Raw genomic sequence first — 19,986 nt, forward strand, 5'->3', positions numbered from 1 at the left:
AGTTAGCATCAGCTGTCCTGACTGTGTCCCCTCCAACTCCTTCTGCTCCCAAACGGCCCCTCACTGGTGGGGTCTGGTGAGGGCAGAAAAGGCCCTGTCAGAACTGCTCAGCCACAACTGAACAACACTGTGTGTTATCAGCATTTCCAGCACAAAGCCAAAACATAGCCCAGACTATCTATTAGGAAGAAAATTACCTCTATCCCAGCCCAAAGCAGCATATTGTCCAGGCAAAACCATACAGACTTGCTAGGGAAATTATTTAAAAATATTCCGAGAATGCAAATTTATACACTGCAACCTCTTCTAAAAGCCAAAACAGAAAAGATATAATTTTCAAGCAGTGAAATCAATGTGATGCTGAAGAGAGATGAATTAGATGAATTATTTATTGAAAAAGGCATTTAAAAAACAAAATGTTGATTCCTAGTGCTGAAGTTCTCAAGAATACAAGAAGGGATCATGAAAAAAGAAAATTACTAGATGCCAGTAGTGCAGCTGCAGGGTGATTGCACGTGTGCCTACACAGCATTGTGCCTCAGTTCTTGCTAAAACAATGCTATCAGGTATTTCAGGACAGTTTCAGTGGCTGGAGTCATTGAGAGGTTGTTATTTATTTAGGATTCTGATAGCTGGAAGGAGCTGTTGTGCCTCCTATCAGACACCAATAAAAACCAGCTACTTCCTGCTCAATAGCAAAAGTCAAATGATGTCTAACCAAGTCTCTTCTTCACTCTGTATTATAAAAAAAAAAAGTTTCAAAATAAGAGTTCTCTGCAAGACTTAAAAAAACCTCTAAAAGACATGGATCAAGATTTTGCATATCCTTCTTTTAAACACTCCTATAATCTTTCAGGATTATGCCATTATTGCTCAGATAATGCTCCTTTCCTTCTGGCTAAACCCAGAAGGTTTTAAGAGGCTTCTATCTGTTGGGACTCTTTGGTACAAGAGGGTATTAACAGGCCTTCTGCTTCAGGATACAGAAAAGCAGGAATTCCTGCTGGATGTGCTTTAGGTGTTCAAGGTAAAGGCAGAGTTTGAGTAGCAAGCATTAACAAGAATAGAAGTAAGAAACAAATGGTCAGATGAAAAAGGGTCAAATCCTCCCCTATGGGATGTTTTTCCCTCTCCACAGCACAGGAAGTCTGAAGAATCCTGGATCCTAATTCAGGCACCTCAGCAGGATGAGATGGACTGTGATTCCTCTAGGGCAGGTCCTCTGTCCTGGCATTTCCATGTCTTTAATTTGTAATCCAGCCAGGTGACTCAAGCAGAAGCCAGAGGACAAAGGAACATTCCACAGCCTCATGAAGCAGGTAAGCCCTCCCAGAGGAGCACAAAGCAAATCAAGTCAAATCTTGGTGTGCAAACAGACAAGGGAGCATTCAGGGAAGGGCAAGAGCACAAAATCCTTTCAAGGCAAAGGTTCAGGGCTTGTTCTTTATGACAGGGAACTTCCCTCTGGAAGAGTCATTTATGAGCAGTGTTAAGGCAGCAAATCACAGCTTAAAAATTCAAAAGCAATAACTCATTCAAGGAGAGAAATGCCTTTCCACCAGCACTTGTGCACAGTATCAGCAAGATGAGGGAGGCTGTGTGTCCAAACAGCCTCCTTTGGCTTAGGATCCGGGGTTCACACTCCTCCAGAGCCCTGGTGCAGGGCAGGAAGCCAGATCAGCTGACACTCCCCTAGTGCTGCTGCTGGGTCACCATCCTGAGCATTTTGAGTGCCATCTCTCCTTGGTCAGCTGGTACCTAGCACAGAAAAGCACAGGATAAGCAGCTGCTGCAAGGAAGCAGACAGCAGCTACACACACATCTTCAGTTCTCTTGCTGATTCCACCCCAAGGACTTTATTATTTACCATGTGCCCAGCCTTGAGAATCCAGAAGAAAGAGAAGTTCTTATAGGCCTTGTGGAAAGCAGCTGTCTCTGTGGATTCTGGAGACACATACAGTGCCTTCCATCTTTTCTGGCTGAACTGCTCCAAATCAGGCCACTTCAGTTTCCGGATCCACGCCTCCTGGCCTGTTGGGGATAAGAGAGCATTGATTACCAATACTTGCAAATTACTGATCCTTGGTTCCACAGCAGCTTGGGAGTCCAGTTCAGCTGGATGCCCCTGTACTAGATACCAGTACAGCAGAGTTAGCACAGAGTCTGTGTGCTCAGATCCTAAAATCAATTTTGTTATGCCTAGGAAAATTCAAGACAAACTGAAACAAACCAATGGAGGGGAGAAAGGAGTAAGTAAACAGTGAAGGTGTGTATGAAATGAACTTAGGATTGTACAAGTTGAACATGTGCTTCTTGGAGCCTCTCCAGCCCTAGAAATTCCACCATATTTCACTTTGCACCTTAAAGACCTTGAATGTCCTGCCATGGAAAAGGATCAGCCCTACCAAGGCCCCCTCCTGGAAATCAGAAGAGGCACTAGTTCTGTGTGTGTTAGACACTTATGGAGGGGAGACTGGAAAGGCTTTCTGTTTCAGGTGCTGCTATAGAAGGTGGAAGTCAAAACAGGAACAATATTAATTCCAGGACTCCAAGGGGGACAAAGCATTAGCCTAACCTGTGAACTGCTGGAAGAATTTACATGTTAACTACAACTCAATTTTAGACCAAAATGTGATAAACTGGAGCACCACTAACTGCCGATCTGTTTTGACAGCTTAAATACTGTGTTTCCTGGATTTATTGATTGCTGTATTTTTCATGAAGGGCATCTGAATATCTAATTGGACAGAGACAGACAAGGAATAAAGCCTTTTTGCAACAAAGGAAGGTGTTTGTGGAGTCTGTAGCTGCAGATTCTTTAACTCAGTGAGAAAAGACCAGTGGAAGGGAGCACAGCAGCCTTGTGAGGCATTTCAGCAGCACCTGTCCTGGCTCCCGAACTGCCCCTGGACCAAACCAGCATCTTGCAAGCAACAAAGCAAGCCCAAGGTGCACAGGAGCCTAGACTGAGAGCAAGTGTGATCCCTCTTCCACTGCACCCTCCCTCATGAATTACCAGCATTCTTTGCCTATGAATGAGCATACACACATACACATCCGTGTGCCTGTCCAGGAGGATTAGTGAATTATTAGCTTCACTGAAACAAGCAATTACTGATGTTGTAGATCCATTTCTCAACAGTTTAGTGGAGGTAAAGGATTTGCCTCTTCTCAGAGGAATATAAGCAAAGCATCCTAAGTGCTGCTCATTTATGACTGTACTATTGAAGCACTGCTAGTTAGTTAGGAGGTTTGCACAGGACATTGGAGAAATCTGGGGACCAGTATACTGAAAGCTCCACATTCTACTCATCACATGTTCTGTTTCCATGCCCAGTCAAGAAGTTCCTCACCCATGGTGTCAACAATGAGGTCCAGCTGTCCATTATAGACTGTAACACTGACATTGGCTGCCAAAAGCTGATCAACAATATCGATGACCGGTTTCATGAAGTCCTCAGCCATGTTCTCGAAGACCTGTCTAGACTGACCTGGTTGGAACCAGAAAGGCAAATTTTAAGTGATGAAGGATGTCATCCCCAAGCTGGGACAGAAGCATGGGCTAAAGGCTCTAGAATGGAGCTCACAGCTGCACAGAAAACAGTCCTAGCCCAAAGTGGCACCAGTGATTTATCAGATTGAGGAAGACCAGACAGCAGCTGTGCTCCCTTTTGAGCTCTCAGACAGTGCTATACTTTCTGGCTCCTATATACATGCACAGGGTGCTGACATCAGCCCTTTAAGCCTGTTTTACACGTCCTCCTCCATAAGATGCATCATTGCATGACACCAGACTTCTGGCAGAGAAAAGCTGAGAGGAATTCCAGCAAGATTGCATGAAAGACAAAAAACAGCTCCTGAAATACAGAGATTCTTCCTCCCTCTCCCTACATTTTTAGTTACTCAGCTAAAGATACGAGCAGCAGAATCAGAACCAGAACCACACCTGCTCCCACAGGCCTGCCCCACGACATCATTTCTGAGAACAAATCCTCGCCTTACCCCATGGATAACAACAACTGAATGTGACCAGTTGTGTTTTCCTACAGGATGCAATACTGTAAACAACAGGTGCCCACTAGCAGACAGGAAAGTACCTCCCCACTTCACACAGTCAGGAATGATCTTCAGCTTCTTTCTGATGGGCCCATTCATCAGCTCCTCGAGGCTGCTCTGATGCATTTTTCTGACGTGGCGCTGGTAAAGCCGCACTGAAAAAAGAGAGAACACCCTTTGATCAGTGGCACGCTTAAGACACCATCCTCCACAGATAACAATCTTCAGTGTCAATCATGGCCAACAAACCCTTTTCCTAATTAAAATGCAGCACCGCAGAGGGAGATTTGCTTGTTTTTACTAGAAACCACTGGTCAACCCTTATTTAGGGCAGGATGATACAGGAAGAACCCACCCATTCCTACTTTTGGCTAACACTGCATTTTTCTGGGCATCAGCTTTAAGGACCTAGCTCTTCTCAACAATCGGTTATTTTTGAGCTGCAATGTTTTGTTTTCAGGAGTTAATTTCACCTTCCCTTGTGAAGCCAACAGAAAAAAAAACTTGAAAGAAACACTACACGTTTTCACATCATTACATAAAATCATGGAGCAAGTATTTAATCAGACCATTTATACTGATGAGACACTTCTGTGTCTTGTCTTAAAGACAGTAAGAGGAAGTAACTTAAAAGGTCACAAAATGATGTTGCAATTATACTAACTGCTTCCTTGCTGTAATTTGTGCAGGATGTATAGGTGGAGGTGTCATCTATAGGGTTGTTCCACATTCCTGTCTGTCTCTATGCAACAGCAAACAAGTTCTGTTCGGGAGAATATCAACATCCATTTTGGGGATGTGCTACACTGAGGCTCTTTCCACTGTCAGAGTTGAAGGTATGTGAATTGAAACACAGGGCCTTAAACAGGGAAGTTTAACTATTTAAATACAACTTACTGAGAAGGAGATTTTCTTGTTCATCTGATTTCACTTCTGGAACCTCCTTAGACAAGATGTTATAAAAGTTCACATTGTCTGTGTTCTGTAAACACAAGATACTTTCAGTAACACTAATAAAAACATTTCTTAGAGATGAAGAACAGCCTTTCCTGAAAAGAAAAAAAAAAGGTAAGTAAATCCTAAATAAAGGACCCTGTGACCTGTCACTTTACCAGCATACCAGGAAAATATTTGTGAAAAACTTCAGTTCTACATTTGCTCAGAGAAGTGGGAGAGAGATTCCTCAAGCCTGTATTGTTCACATATGCGTCATATCAGAGATGTTATTTACTCCTCTGAAGCAGATGTGAAGCTACAGGAAGTCTTACCCTGCATTACTCATGACAGAGAGCTGCAGTGCCAGGTGATGCCTTCAGACAGCCCCTACTGCCAGGTCTGGTCTGGTGCTGCTCTCAGTCATCATCCTTCCAACCTACAATCCTCCAAAATCTAAAATGCTTCCTCAAAAACATTGGTGGTGATGGGTATGAGCCACCCCTCTCCTGGACCTGCTGACAGGTGGATGTGCCCAAGCATTGCAGACTGGCAGCTGTGATGCAGCTGACAGAGGCTGCCTGCATCCAAGGACAAACGTGAGCAGTGTTGCCAGAAGTCACTCCAGATTCTTCAAGTCCTGCTTTACTTTATTTTTGATTTTTTTAAGTTTTGATGCTTAGGTCAGAAATCAGCTCACAACAGCAGCCCCAGAAGAACTGCAGTGCCTTCACCTGCCAGGACCATCACAGCTGAGAGGGAAAGGCAAGTAGATTTGAAAAGTAAATCAGGAACCAAAAGTTCCTTCCAAACAGCAAGAAGTGAAACCAACAATACGCAAGGCACTGTCAGTTATGAAACAGAACAAAACAAACAAACAACAAAAATACCCTACCAAACCAAACCAAAAAAAAGGAAGTGGCTCCAGATGAAACTTTCTGTCCAAAGAAGCCAGAGCCTTCCATGTACTAAAGAATGAGATGTAACAAAGAATAAGATTTTGGAGCAACCTTTTAACAGGAGAAACAAAAGCAAAACTTTACCAGTCTTTTACGATGGAATTTTTTAAGTAACAAGATGCAGTGATCCACAGTAACAGATCATAAGCTGAGATTCCTTCCCACCCTGTGCACCTATTGTAGTTCTTCGAATAGAGATATGTGCATTTCAAATTTGTGTCTTGCTGGATGCAGTTTTCAATATTCAAAGCTTTCCAGGAGTTTCTTTAATTTGAAACTGTGGAAATCAAGAGGACTAGTTGTATGCTGAAACCTCAGTGCAATACTGGAAGACCACAAGGGATGTCCTGCCCACTTTCTCTGTCATTCACCCAGCGGGGCATAGCAAACACTCCTTTATATCAGCACTGGGATAAAACAAATACTGGCAAAAATGACTGGGCAGAGGGTTGGACAATTCATGCCAGCTCAGCACTCATAGGAAGGATAACCTGAAATTATGTGCCTTCCCCAGGCAGCAGTTAGTTCTTAATGCTAGTCAAAGACCTCACCTCTTCAATGACACCTTCAGCCTTGCCCCAGAGCTCGGTAGCCAGCCCATACTGATCTTTATTGATTGCATCCATTATTTCTTTGGCGACAGCAGTCACCTCTGCTAGGCCATTATCATCAAGGAGAGACTGGAAGATAAACACAAAGGACAGTTTCAATTAAAATTCCACATTCATTTACTGCTAACAGCCTCCATGCTTTTGAGGTTTTTATTCAGGCCAAGAGGTAATCTTAAAATTCAACACCACATTCAATTCAGCACAAGGGATCAAGTGAGAAGCAAGAGTTTAAGGTACTTACAGTGCTGTAAAGGTAGGGCCCCCAGGACAGCACAGAGTCTAAACAAATGGAACAGATTTCAAACTGACAATCAATCACTAACATAAGATTTAACTTACTTTTCCTCTACTGGGGCAACAATATTTATGAGAAAAATAAATGGAGATTAATTGATCAGTAAAAGGGTACTCAGCTCTGTTTAACCCTAAGGTTATATATCACAAAGAAGGTTCTTTACAAATCCTGCAACATCATGAACCCCCTATGAGTTAACCAGTGAAATCTATTTAAAAGCAACCAACGTGTTTTACCAAAATGTTCTCCCCGCAGAATTGCAGCACGTTGCCAGAACATGGGCAGAGGTCTAACAAGAGGATTGGAATTATCTAAACTGATCTGTTTCAAGAGTCACAAGGGAACAACTGAGTTATAAAACAAATCTTTTTAACAGCTTTGTTTGTAAATTCTCAAGATCAGCTGATGGCAGACAGGCCTGCTTGGTATTATCCTGTGCTGCAGGGAATCTGTGAAACCTGCCTTTGCCAATCCCACTGAAGGACCTTTGAATTTGCTTTTTGTCCTCCACCAGACACAAATCTCACTTGCAGCCTTGTGAATCATTTTGTGGCCACATTTAAGCACAGGACTCTTACAAAACACCTCAGAGGCTGTGGAGATGTGTAGGGACATTTCACCATCCCTCCACTTCAAATGCATGTGTGTTCCTCACTGACCTTGCTCTCTGACTTTTCTTAACCTAGATACATCCTAAAGAGAGACTCTTCAGTCACAGCTTGCCAGGCTGAGTATTTCTTTTGGATTTACCAGACTCACTACAAAGTTAATTCACCTAAGGCAGGGATGACATTTTTGACTTTAGGCACTCATGGGATGATTACGACACTCAACAGAACAAAATAACAACAAATCATCCAGTCTGAGGAGTTTCAACGTACCCAAAGGAGAAATCCAGGAGTCTCCAAGAGCAGTCCCCATAAAATTGCACTTTATGATCCCTTTTTGAACAGCCTTTGTGAATAAGAGGAAAAGCAAAATATCAAACCAAGAATCAAATTTTAGTTAGCGATTCATGACTCTAGAGTGAAAAAAGTAAGCAGCATTGTGAATTAGGCAATAAGGACAGTGTGTTCCAGAAAAATAAAAGTACTTGTAGAACTCCAGGTTTTAAAGTGAAAAGTGAACTATATCCTCCATGTACTTACCTTGTGCAGCTCTAAAGCAACCCCAGCAGCCATTTTACCTCCATAAGATTCAGAAAATATATAGAATGGGATGGTCTGGGGAGAGAAAAGCCACACAAGGAACTCATTGGGCAGAGGGCAGAAGATACCTCCATCCATCTCCCACATCCCACACGATCCAGGCACTGGCTGTTCACCTCTCACCATCAAACATTTAATGTTTGTCTTATTTGAAGCAGCACATAAGGTTTCCATAACATCCTGGTTATTTGCTGGGTTTGGTTCTGAAATATTTTGGAACTACAAGTAGCTATGATCCTATATATGCTGCTCAGATCACTCAACAGAAAATAATCCACCCCAATGCTTATCTAACCAACCCCAAAATCAAGATACAGCTTCTGAAATGTGGAAAATTAGAGCCAGTGGTTTTACCTGCACCAAACACTACCTAACAGCAATATACTGCTCATTTGGAAGTCTGTTTCCTAACCGTTTTTGAATTCTATTTAAAACCAGAGAAAAATACAACAATAAATAAGAATTCAATTCACTTACCTGGAATTCTGTTCTGCACTTGAAGAATTCTCTAAGAAAAACCATCATATCAGAAACTACTGTAGTAAGGTTTTGGGCAAACAAACTACAGTCATCCACATAACTGAATCCAGTGCCCACAGGATTATCCACAAACAAGACACTGGCTGCCTGCAACTATAGAAGCAGAAAGGTGGTTTGTGTAAAACCTCAGTTCAGCACCAGCAAAAAAACTTAGTTTTGATGGCACAAATGATTAACTGAGCCAACAAATCCCTGGACATGAAAAAACTTGCAGAAAAATTAGGTGCAACATAAAGTCCTTCAATCAGCCCAATCTGTAATCAGAAATACACCCAAAAAGTCCCAATGATCCAGGGGCTGGTCACCTAGGGAACACTGGAATACTTCAGACTACTGGTAGCTCAGAGCACAAATATATGGCACTAATTAAACTTCCACCTTCACAGGCAGCTGTAATTTGTTTTCCCTTGAAGGCCCATACTGGACCTGTAATTACAGGACATAGGTTTTACACTGCCAGACACCCAGAAAAAGCTCTCTGACTGCACACAATGAAGCTGTGATCTGAAATAACACTTTCTATAATTTCCCTGCTCTCTGTTTCCCAGACCTCTGTATGTCACAATTTCATGGAAGAACAGATATACTTCATCAAATTGACATGCCCACCCCTCAGTTCTAAACAAGACTATTCCTAAAAGCTAATTTATTACCCACAGTATTTTAACTTGAAATATTATAGTTCTACTGAACTTTAAATGAAAAACTGTTCTGTGGTTTTTTGCATAGTGATCATCTGCTGACACAGGCAAACAAACATTTGTATTTAGTAGTTAGAAACTGAACTCTCTACTGTACCCAGGTTGTATTTCTTGGTTTCAATGCTCTGTCTAATGGACCAATCTCTTCAAAGTTCCCATATCCACAGCCTGAAGATCCTGGACCTCCCTGCAGGGAAATACCAAATGACAAAGACGTTAAAAGGCAGCATGGCATAGATAGGACAGATGGAAGAAAAATACAAGGTAGCCAGTAAAGAGAATGACAGATTGTAAATTTTTAGAAACGGCTTTTGCAGTACATGTTAATTTGCAGAGCAGGCTCTGTTCCTCACGGTCTCGGGTTGTGCACACACAAGCCATTTCTGAAAACAAGAGTTCAACAGAGAAGCAGTCACTGACTTGTGAAAGCCTCTGGTAAAATCTGCCTGCTACATGAGCACAGTTTCAAAACCTCATTCCCTGAATATGGAGTGCAAGAGTTAACCTCTCTGCTAACTGGGCCTTTGCAAGTCATTAGCTTAATCAGCATGTAGAACTTGTGGGTTTCACTCTGATGAAAGAACCCAGAAAAAATAAGAACAAGTCCTCAAAGTGATTCTACTCAACATTAACTTCTGAAATGTATTGTGGAGAACATGCCACCACTTTTATTAAACTGGGATTGTTTCCATTTAGCAGTCATCCTAAATCTCTGTTATTTTATCTACTCTCTCTCTCTCTGAACATTTTCTTTACTTGAAACTCTCCAGGAAAGGAGCTGTGAAACTACAATGCACAAAAATCACTACTGCTGTATGAAAAACGAGAACAACCTCTGTTATTGCACTTGGATTTGATGGAAGGTGAGCAGCTGAGGACACCCCACGACTGCAGAATGAAATCATCCTTGTTTTTCCCAACCCCAACGCCTCATTCACAAGGAGAGGCATCTAGAACCAGGCAGTTTTGAATCCTATTTCTGTAGAGCTGCACAATATCAGATAGACTGAACCAGGCACAGATGGAAAGAATTACTGCTTAGGTGTCTCTAACCAAAACTTACCTGAAGCCACATGACAAGAGGTAACTCTGTGAAGTCTTGGGTTGGGTTATTTGCATAGTAGAGCCACCAGAACATGTGGGCCTTGCTCCGAACCTCCACATATCCCCACAGCTCTTTAGGCTCTTGGGGCTGCCTCAGAACTACACCTTGGGAGGAAATAAAAATAACAATCAGCTAGGTAAAAAGGCTCAGCTTTGGGCTTTCCACCAGAATTGCTCCAAAACATTACATTTCAATCCTCGGTGTGATAATTAGAAGTGCTACTACTATTTAAAAAAATTACTCTAAGAAGCCTGCCTATACTTACACCCCCACCCACAGCTGAGTTACCGTCAATGAATGAAGTGTGTAATTAAGTGCTTCCTTATCAGAGCCTGGTGTTAGAGCTGCCGCTGGATAACAGCCCAATCGCTGGAATAATTTGTTCTTGAAGTGTTGTCAAGGCCTGGGCTGAAGGCACAACCCCGCTAACGCCAAAGGAATAACTTCCTAACCAGCTGCGATTTCGACAAGGATCACAGAATACTCTGAGTTGAAAGGGACCTAAAAAGATCGAGTCCAACCGTTTAGTGAAGGGTTTAGTAGGGGGATCGAAGCCGCAGCCTCGGCGATATCGGCTCCACGGCCCGATCAAGGGAGCTCAGCCCAGAACTTTGGTCTGGGGGTCTGCGGAGACCGCATCCCTTCACAGCTCCCAAGCAGAGATGATGCAGACAGAGGGGTACTTCTAAAGGAATCCATAATATAATTTAAACTCAATTAAGCCAGTAAAGTCTGGTCACCTTACACGGTCAGTCTACTGTCCATCTCGGAGACGGAACAGACCTTTGCCACTCCATCCCTTTATCACAAGGATCAGGGCAAAATGCAACGACGCACTGGAGTAGGCGCAATAGGGCTTTTCCAAGCCACGGTGGCCAGGCTTTGCCGCACCCGCCGGGCCTCCCGCCACCCTCTCCGTCCCTCCCGACCGCCACCTCGGCAAGCGGGATTTCCCGCGGCTCAGCCCGCGCTCTGCCCGGCAGCGGGACACGGGAGCGCCCGGAGGCCCCTCTCCCGTCCCGCCCGGTCAGTCCCGTCCCGTACCTGCGGCCAGCAGCAGCACGGACAGTGCGGCGCCCGCCCGGAGCGGCCGCATCGCTCCCTCAGCTCCCGCGGTCACGGGGCCGCGTCCCCCCGCCACAACCGCCCTGAGGCACCGCCCCCGTGCCCGCCCCCTCCGCCCCTTCCTCCTCCCCCTGCTCCTCCTCCTCCATGATGGCGGCCGGCGGCGGCCCGATGCGTCTGCGGCTGATGTTCGACCACCCTCCGCCGGCCAGCCCGGGCTGCGCGCTGTGCTGGCTGCTGCTGGAGCCGGGCCAGGCGCGGCTCGTCACTGACCTGCTCAGCCTCATCCGCCATCGCTTCGGCTTCAGCCGCCGCGCCCGCCTCAGCCTCTTCCTCCAGGGGGCGCTGCTGCCGCCCGCCGAGAGCGCGCGCCTCGTGCGGGACAACGACTCGCTGCGGTACGGACCGGACCGGGATAGGGGCAGGGATAGGGACCAGGACCGGGACAGCGGGATAGGGACAGGGATAGGGACCAGGACCGGGACAGCGGGATAGGGGCAGGGATAGGGACCAGGACCGGGACAGCGGGATAGGGGCAGGGATAGGGACCAGGACCGGGACAGCGGGATAGGGGCAGGGATAGGGACCAGGACCGGGACAGCGGGATAGGGGCAGGGATAGGGACCAGGACCGGGACAGCGGGATAGGGACAGGGACTGGGAACCAGGGCAGGAATCGGGATAGGGACCGGGACCGGGACAGCTGGATCGCACAGAGAGCGGGATCCGGACCGCGATCAGGACAGCAGGACTGGAACCAGGACAGCGGGCTCGGGGCTCAGTCCCACACAGCACCTCGTCGGAGTCTGTCAGTGCCTGAAGGCGGTGCCGAGGGCCGGAGCGGGTTCTGCCCGCTGGTGCCGGCCCGTGGGACACGAGGCAGCGGCAGGAAGAGCTCCTTCCCTGTGCAGGGACCGCACACTGGGACAGGTTGTCCAGAGAGGATGTGGAGTTTCCCTCGCGGGGGATATTGCAGAGCCCTCTGGACACAACCCTGTGCTCTGGGATTACTCTGCTTAGGCGGGAGAGGGGACCAGATGAGGCCACTGTGGTCCCTTGCAGACTGACCCATGCTGGGATCCTGTGAATCAGGATGTCATCAGGATTCTGTGATCAGGGATGGGGCTTCCCCGGGGGACCAAGCTCTCCCTTCCCTGGGCGGTGGGAGCCAGCTGCCCACGGGCACTGATTCCCAACACCTGAGACACCCCAGCATGTCCAAAGGGATGGAGGATGGAATTTCCAAGTGGTTGGAAATATTCCTGAAGATGGAAGGGGAGCATGTGCCTGCAGGGGAGGGTTCTGGACTGTCCCGGGAAGAGCTGGAGCATCTTCACTCTAGGGAAACTTGCCTGAGCTGCTTACATGTAGGGAAAAGTGTTCATTATGCTGAAAGGTGGCTTTTGGTTTTGGTTTTTTAACAGAGTGAAATTGGAAGAGATAGTTGGAGATGATTATGAAGAAGTAGATGATGGCTTTATTTACACAACAAAAGAAGACAAAAAAAGGCACAGACACAAGCAGGACGAGGAAGAATTCTCTAGGAATGAAAGCAAGCATAAAAGGAAAAAGAAGAAGGAGAAGCATAACCTTGAGTATTCCTCTTGTAGGGAAGAGACCTCTGTAGATACTTGGGACTCTCAGAAAAGGTACACGAAAAGAAAAAGAAAGGAAGAAGTTAGGGGAAGAAATAGACTTGCAGAAGGTAAGGAAGAGACCTCTACTTCCCATTCTAAAAAGATGAAAAAAACAGAAAGGGAGAAGCAGTTGGCAACAAAAAAGAAGGATGAAAAGCAGACAGAGGTTGCTGCATCAAAGATTACTTTAGAACAGGCAAATGAGAGCTTTTCTCTAACTTCTGGTAAAAGTAGTGCCAAAAAAATCACAACAGAGTCCAGGAAAAAGAGGGTGGGAGCTTCAGATTCCTCCAGCACATCATCTGACAGTGACAGCAGTGAATTAAATGCAAAGGAAAATAAATCTTCCCATAAACCTGTAGTGGTGACACTTCCCAAAGACAAATACCAAGCTGCTTCAGATTCTGATGTGAATACTAATAAAGTGACTGTAAAGTCTAACACTGAAACGACTAAGACTGCAATTAGTAAAAAAACCCAGTCTTCTAGTTCAGATTCTGACTCAAGTACAGAGGATGAGAATGTGACACCAGCACAAGACAGCACCACGAAGGAAAAATCGGTGCCAAACCATGTGGTGGCTGTAAAAGCCAGCACCAAGGCTCCCAAAGCAAAGAGCTCATCTTCAGAGTCTGATAGTTCAGATTCAGACACACTTGTCATTAAAAAATCTGCAGCAGGTGCTGGACTGCGTAATTCCATAGTAAGGAACTGCACTAAACAGCTGCCAGCCAGTGTCCAAGGACTGTTTGCCAGCCCAGGCCGTGGAAGGGGGCATGGAATGGGAGAGGATAACTTCTGGAGAGGACCTAGGGGCCGTGGGTTTCGTGGGATGATGAGGGGCCATGGGAGAGGAGCAAACCCTGGCTTCTTCTATAACTACAGCAGTGAAGGCCAGAAACAGAGGCAGTTAAATGAAGCTGCGACAAACACTTCTGTCCTTGTCCAGGTGAGTGACTGACACAGGCAGAGGTCACCTTTTTCTGGCAGCTTGAACTGAACGAAGAACCTATATGATGGAAAGTAATTCATAACAGCAGAAATAGCTTGGTGGGATAAAGGCTGATCTTAATTTTTATTTACTGTAATTCCATTTGTCAGCCTGAGGACATGTTTGTGAAACAACAGTAAAGGGATTGTATTATATATATAAAAACAAAGAGTGTACCTTGCTATTCTCAGAGCTTCTTGCAATCCATATAGCATGAACATTGTCTTCTGTTTTTACTGATACACTAATGAAGTCTGGGGGTTGCTTTTTGTTTCACAGAATCCCGTGGAGATTCCCAAAAGAGACTATAGTGTGTTACCTCTTCTAGCTGCTCCACCCCAAGTAGGAGAAAGAATTGCCTTTAAGGTAAAGAGCTCTGGAAATACTGAATGTTAGTAGGTTAAAATTGCTTCATTTGGTCCACTCTGAAGTTTCTGGCCTAATAGTTTCTCTAAGAAATTCACTTGTTGTAAAGCCTGGATTTGATTTTTAAAAATATTTGGAGAATATACAGAAGTGCATTTCTTTACACTTTCTGTATTTGTATAACATAAGAAATGCTGTCTCTGCTGTCATTTTAATGTGATTTTCCATGTAAATGTTATTGCAAGTCTTACCATACAAATAATTACACTGCACTGCAAAATAAAAAGGTAAATGAAAATGAAATCCCTGCAGTTGAGGAGACTGGGTCCATCTCACAGAGCTTGACCTGAACGTAAATCCTTTGGAGCATCAAGGTCTGGAAGTCTACCTGGGACCATGATGGGCATTGTGTTCCAGGAGTAGGAGACTTGGCTCTTGCACTTTTCTCTTGCTGAAGAAACTGTCTGGATTTAGGTGGAATCATCAGAGATTGGGAAAGGTTTCACTTTGTTACTTGTATTTCTTTCAACAGCGCCTGGAACTAACTGAAAATTACAGTCCTGAAGTTTCAGACTATAAGGTACTGTTTTCCTTCCTCCCTTCATTCACTCACAAAACTATGATAGCTGAGGTATGGTTAAGATATTTTGATGTTGTGCAGTGTTTTTCCTTGCATCTAGTTGACTCCACAGGCTATTCCTGGTGCAGCAGTAAAAATCAAAATTCCAGAATTCCAAAACTAATTGAAATTTTGAAAGGTGTAGCTGTTACTTTAAAAAAACCAAAACCAAACAAACCACCAACTACAAGGATTATTAACATTATTACTATTTTAGAGATGACAAAAAATGCAGACCCTCAAGTAGAAAAATGTAGCTGTATTTGAGTCTACTGCTATTTGAAGTCAGGGCAAGTTCCTCAAACTGGTGCAAGTAAAATTTTGTTGCTACTTCACATAACTTGGTTTCTGAATAAGTACTGATTTAAACTGCAAAGTTGGTGACAGTGAGTAACTTTGGTTTAGTTACAGATTGCTGAGCATTAATTCTTTGCAGACTTTATACATGGAGACTGGAAAATTCAACAGCCAAATATGCTTATTTCCTCTGGCAGCAATCAAGTAGCACACTGGTTGTAAATATGGAATAGTTATGCAGTGCTGAAGTATGTCTTGCCTGATTCTTTTCTTGTTGCTTTGTGAAGGAGGCAAAAATAATAAGTTGGAATGCTGAAAATAAGCAGATTGAACTTGAGATCCTTTCGACATCAGCAGGACAATGTACGTACCTGAGGACACCAAGGGCTTGTTGTCATGTGCTGTCACCTGGAAAACCAGAAGTCCAAGGAACACTTTGTCTTTCAGGAGTATTCCAAGTTTCCTTGAGTTCATTCTCAACACACCCCTCCCCTCCTCATTCCCTCCCCAAAAAGTCTATTAAATTGAGAAGTTCTAACCCTTGCTAGTTGAACTGAAAGATGCTCATGGGTATTTACAAAATAATTTTTTTCAGTCAGTTTGAGTGGTCAGTTACTCACCTCTACTGTGGTATCATTTTCAGAAAGAAATTATTTTATTGCTTTATTTCTGTTATTATTTCTGGAACTGCATAGACAATATGAGGTCATAATGGTATGTCTTCAGTGGGTGTGGAAGTGAGTCCCTGCAATGCTAAGGTCCAGTTCCTGAGACCTGAAATGATGAATGTTTCTCAAACTGTGTATCCTCCAGTTGCCATTTAAGCCAGAATTAATGAACTGTCATATGAGCATTCTTCTGAAATTTCAGCAACATATTGTTAACTTTCTGATGTGAGTAGTCAGATAATTACCTTAATTTTGGTGTGTAGTATTCAGTTTTACCTCAAGATTTTTTGTTACAATTATGAACCCAGACACTGAGCACAAAAAAAACCAACCAAACAAACAAAAAAAACCAACCAAAAAACCAAACCAAACAAACAAAAAACCCCACAACAAACCAAAACAAACCCTAAAGCCAAACTGGTTTTGATCAGCTTTTGTGGTAAGCATTCAAAGTTTCTTTAGTTTGCAGCTCCTGAGCTGGTTGTTTGGTTTTTCAGTTGCCAAGGAGCCAGGGAAGTTTGACCTGGTGTACCAGAATGCAGACGGAGTGGAGCTGATCGAGTACGCGGTGCCTCAGGACACCAAGGTAAGTGGGGCCTGCTCTGAGTCCTGCCCCAGCTCTGCAGAGCTGGCACCTGCCCTGCCTCCTGCCTCTGCTCACCTCAGGGACATGCCCTTTGTAATCGTGCATGCGATTTGAATCAATGGAAGCAAAAATAATTGTTCCTTCCTGGCAAGAATGTGCGTGTTTATGTCATAATAATCAGTTCTTGCATGTTACTCAATTAACTGGGGTCACAGCCACTCATCAAACTTCTTGTTTTGGCTAATGAACAGCATCATGTCTCACAGAGATCCTTTCTTACCAGCTTTTCATTTCATCTCTGTTGTTCTTATCTGCACCTTTCCTTAGCCAGGACATCAGGGAGGTTGAGGTTCATCAGCAGGATCAGTGACTCACAGGAGGAGCTGTGATCTTGGTTCAGTGGTGCCGTTGTTCAGGTCTAGGCAAAAGCCTAAGGGCAGGGAAATTGCATCTTGCTGCCCCCTGCTAAGTGCTGCCTGTGGTTTGTTTTCAGATAACTGAAAGCTGGGATGCGCTGATAGAGCCAAGACTGATTGTGGAGTCTCCAGTTAATGGATCCAGCGTTGAAAATGGGACCTCTAGGATGTGAGAAAATGTGAACAATTGTAGAGATTGGTTCTGTGAAATGCTGCCTTCTGGTTCTCAGGGTGGCAGTTGCATTGGTGGATATTACTGTCTTAAAAAGAAGTTGTCCAAAAGAAAAACACTTTTTTCCTTTAGGCTATGTTTTTATGTAATACATGAAAACTTTGTTTATTATAGGAAGTCTAATATAGATCTGTTGGGTTTGAATATTTATATCCTACTATAACAAGCTGCAGGTCTGGAATGGTTTGATTAAAAGATTAAACACAATCCTGTACTGTGAGTAACTACTTAAATGTCTGGGTTTGGCTTGAGCTGTATAACTGCCAGAGGTTAACTTTCATTTAAAAATTAATTATAAGTATTTTTGATGTGCAGAACTTGCCCTCTGCTGCTGCCAAGCATCCTACAAATGCTGTAACTTTGCAGATATGTAAAGGGTTCACCTGAACATGTCCAGAAAAGCCTGTGGAATTTGAGCTTCTATAATTTTGAGCCAGATAAATAGCACTGGTAACTGTCAACTTTGCTTAGAACCAGTGGAATTTAACACAAACCCCTGGCACAATTGTGTCCCCCTGTGTTAATCTGTATGAAAGCCTTTATTTGTTTTAGAGCAAACCCACTTGCCCTGTAAGTACTGAAGTGTCTGTGTTGCCTTTCTTCTCCGCTTTCCAGCAGTAGAATGGGTCACCAGGTACTGGCAAGGCACTGCACTAACAGCTCTAATAATTAGCATTGAGGGAGCACCTTCTACCCTTGGAGCCTTGACAAGTCTTAAACTTTCAGATAATCCCTCTCCTAGGCAGTGGACTCCTGTGGAGAAGACATGGAAAAAAACAAGCCCTAGATACAAATAAACAACTGAAAAATTGTACATTATGGTTTATCTGTCATGTACTCTGACCTAGTGCATGAATCCATTAAAGTACTGTGCATTTTTACATCAGCCCTGTTAAAATGTCTTGTTTGTGAAGGAATAATTTTTATACAAGTAAACTGAGTTTGTGCATTGCGGTTCTCTTCAGATGCCATCATTTCATGCATTTGTTTTTTTAGAGAAAAGTTCAGTTAGATTTGTGTGGCTGTTCTTGGAAATTGGATTAAACGAAGATGTCAGACACGAGCACAGTCATGCTCAGACAGTGAGGATTAACAGAAAGATTGTTTTTCTAGGGGAAATCATTACTTGCTAATACTTAGGACGTTGCAAAAGCTAAATGCAAGTGTTTCACTGCACCTCTTGTTCCATTGCCTACTGTGCATTTTAGGCACGAATTAAATGGATGCAGAATTGCTCTGGCTGTGCCAAATAGGTGATGCTGGAAAACAAATACACCCCTGAGACAGGGTGTTTTGAAGGTAAAATCTCGAGTTTTATTTACCCATTGTTACCAAGTTTGTGTGAAGCTGCTGTTTCACTGCTCAATTCAAACCAGACCAAGGGCAGGCAGCAAGGAGGGAGAGCCCTCCCTATGCCATCTACTTCCTTCGCTGAGGAATCTGGCATGGGACAATGTGCATGTGAATCCCACAAAGAGGTGGTGAAACAGCTGAACAAACCCTCACTGCTGCCTTTCTGCCCCTGGGGCTTTCCTGTCGTTGGCCAGCCCCTTTGTTCAGGGCAGGAATGTGAGGTACAATTTATCCCACTGTGCTTCTGAAGCCCTGCTTGGGCTCTGCCAGGCACTTTGAATGTGCAGTGTCTGGGCAAAGGGTTGGATTTAGTTCAGAATCACAGGAAGTTCTCAAATTTGCAAGCAAAAGAGAGTAATAACTTCAGTAATTATTTAAATGGTAGCAGTAATTTTTTATGTTAAAACGTTTCTCTGTTACACAACAGAAGTGATTTGGCTTCCTCCAAGCCCACTTTGACAATGAGGACCATAAATTGCTCATCTGAGCTCTAAACATCCTGTGCTATGCTCCAGAAACCAAAGCTACAATTCTGAGGGTGTGTATTTACCTTCTTTATTTGCATACCTTTGTATCAGTTGACACAGAAAATACAGTGAAGCTGCTGAATATTTGAAAGATGGCAGAAGCTTAGTCCAGATAAGCCCAGGGTGTTTGTTCACCTATCGAAAAATGAAAAATGCAAACATTAAGAGCAGCTCTTTGGTCCCAACTCATGCACAGCATAGCTCTCTAAGAATGTTCCCTTGCAGTCACTGTCAGCCACCCCGTCAGGTGTTTGCATTTCCTCTGACAGCAGTTACAAAGTCCTGATCACATCCCAACCACACTGTAAACCTGTGGCACTGTGCCCATCTCCTAGAAACTCCTCCACCCTCCAGCACATGATCCAGCATATCAGTTCACAGAGCTGATCTGTGAACTTTTGCTCCTGTCATGGCTTTGCAGCTCCAAATGCCTCCCTTGTTCTTTCTGCACCTGTAGCTGTTACTGAGCAGTGCCTCAGAGCCCTGTGACACACAACCCCTCTGCAGCTTACCCTGAAGGAGTGTTACAAGGCTAGAGGGATAACTGATGTAGGTACAAGTCCTATGTTGCATTATCTGTGCAACATAGCTTTACAATGATTCTCCAGATTAATATTCCAAAAGAACTGGCTAGGAGCTGTTTTCAGTTGTAACAGAAAACACCTGCCATTGCTTCTTTTGAATGTTTTATACAACAAGCATGAACATGAGCCGGCAGTGTGCCCAGGTGGCCAAAAAGGTCAGTGGCATCCTGGCCTGTACCAGGAACAGTGTGGCCAGCAGGAGCAGGGGAGTCATTCTTCCCTTGTGCTTGGCACTGGT

The 19,986-nt window shown here is 44.2% G+C and overlaps 2 protein-coding genes across 2 annotated transcripts; one reads left to right on the forward strand and one right to left on the reverse strand.

Moving 5' to 3' along the window:
* Positions 1-371: 371 nt before the first annotated feature.
* On the reverse strand, positions 372-11,560 carry SCPEP1 (serine carboxypeptidase 1). The gene is made up of 13 exons (XM_066332423.1): positions 11,453-11,560; positions 10,367-10,512; positions 9,401-9,490; positions 8,540-8,695; positions 8,003-8,077; positions 7,736-7,808; positions 6,801-6,838; positions 6,500-6,628; positions 4,954-5,038; positions 4,098-4,211; positions 3,354-3,491; positions 1,868-2,031; positions 372-1,758 (listed from the first exon to the last, which is right to left on the reverse strand). Exons 1-13 carry the CDS (start codon positions 11,502-11,504, stop codon positions 1,693-1,695), a joined length of 1,326 nt encoding a protein of 441 aa, XP_066188520.1. The 5' UTR covers positions 11,505-11,560; the 3' UTR covers positions 372-1,692.
* Positions 11,561-11,609: 49 nt separating this feature from the next.
* COIL (coilin) lies at positions 11,610-18,182 on the forward strand. The gene is made up of 7 exons (XM_066332425.1): positions 11,610-11,871; positions 12,897-14,058; positions 14,380-14,466; positions 14,999-15,046; positions 15,670-15,745; positions 16,548-16,636; positions 17,130-18,182. The coding sequence occupies exons 1-7, from the start codon at positions 11,621-11,623 to the stop codon at positions 17,223-17,225; spliced, it is 1,809 nt and encodes a 602-aa protein (XP_066188522.1). The 5' UTR covers positions 11,610-11,620; the 3' UTR covers positions 17,226-18,182.
* The last annotated feature ends 1,804 nt before the right edge of the window (positions 18,183-19,986 follow it).

Source organism: Sylvia atricapilla, chromosome 18, assembly GCF_009819655.1.
Source record: "Sylvia atricapilla isolate bSylAtr1 chromosome 18, bSylAtr1.pri, whole genome shotgun sequence".
Taxonomy (NCBI): Eukaryota; Metazoa; Chordata; class Aves; order Passeriformes; family Sylviidae; genus Sylvia; species Sylvia atricapilla.

Coding starts and splice junctions, on each gene's coding strand:
- SCPEP1 (XM_066332423.1), bottom strand. CDS start 11,504: ATGCGGCCGCTCCGGGCGGGCGCCGCACTGTCCGTGCTGCTGCTGGCC. Junction 8,078..8,539: donor AGTGCAGAACAGAATTCCAG/GTAAGTGAATTG, acceptor TTCTCTCCCCAG/ACCATCCCATTCTATATATT. Junction 7,809..8,002: donor TTGCTTTAGAGCTGCACAAG/GTAAGTACATGG, acceptor TTATTCACAAAG/GCTGTTCAAAAAGGGATCAT.
- COIL (XM_066332425.1), top strand. CDS start 11,621: ATGATGGCGGCCGGCGGCGGCCCGATGCGTCTGCGGCTGATGTTCGAC. Junction 14,059..14,379: donor ACACTTCTGTCCTTGTCCAG/GTGAGTGACTGA, acceptor TTTGTTTCACAG/AATCCCGTGGAGATTCCCAA. Junction 16,637..17,129: donor CGGTGCCTCAGGACACCAAG/GTAAGTGGGGCC, acceptor GTTTGTTTTCAG/ATAACTGAAAGCTGGGATGC.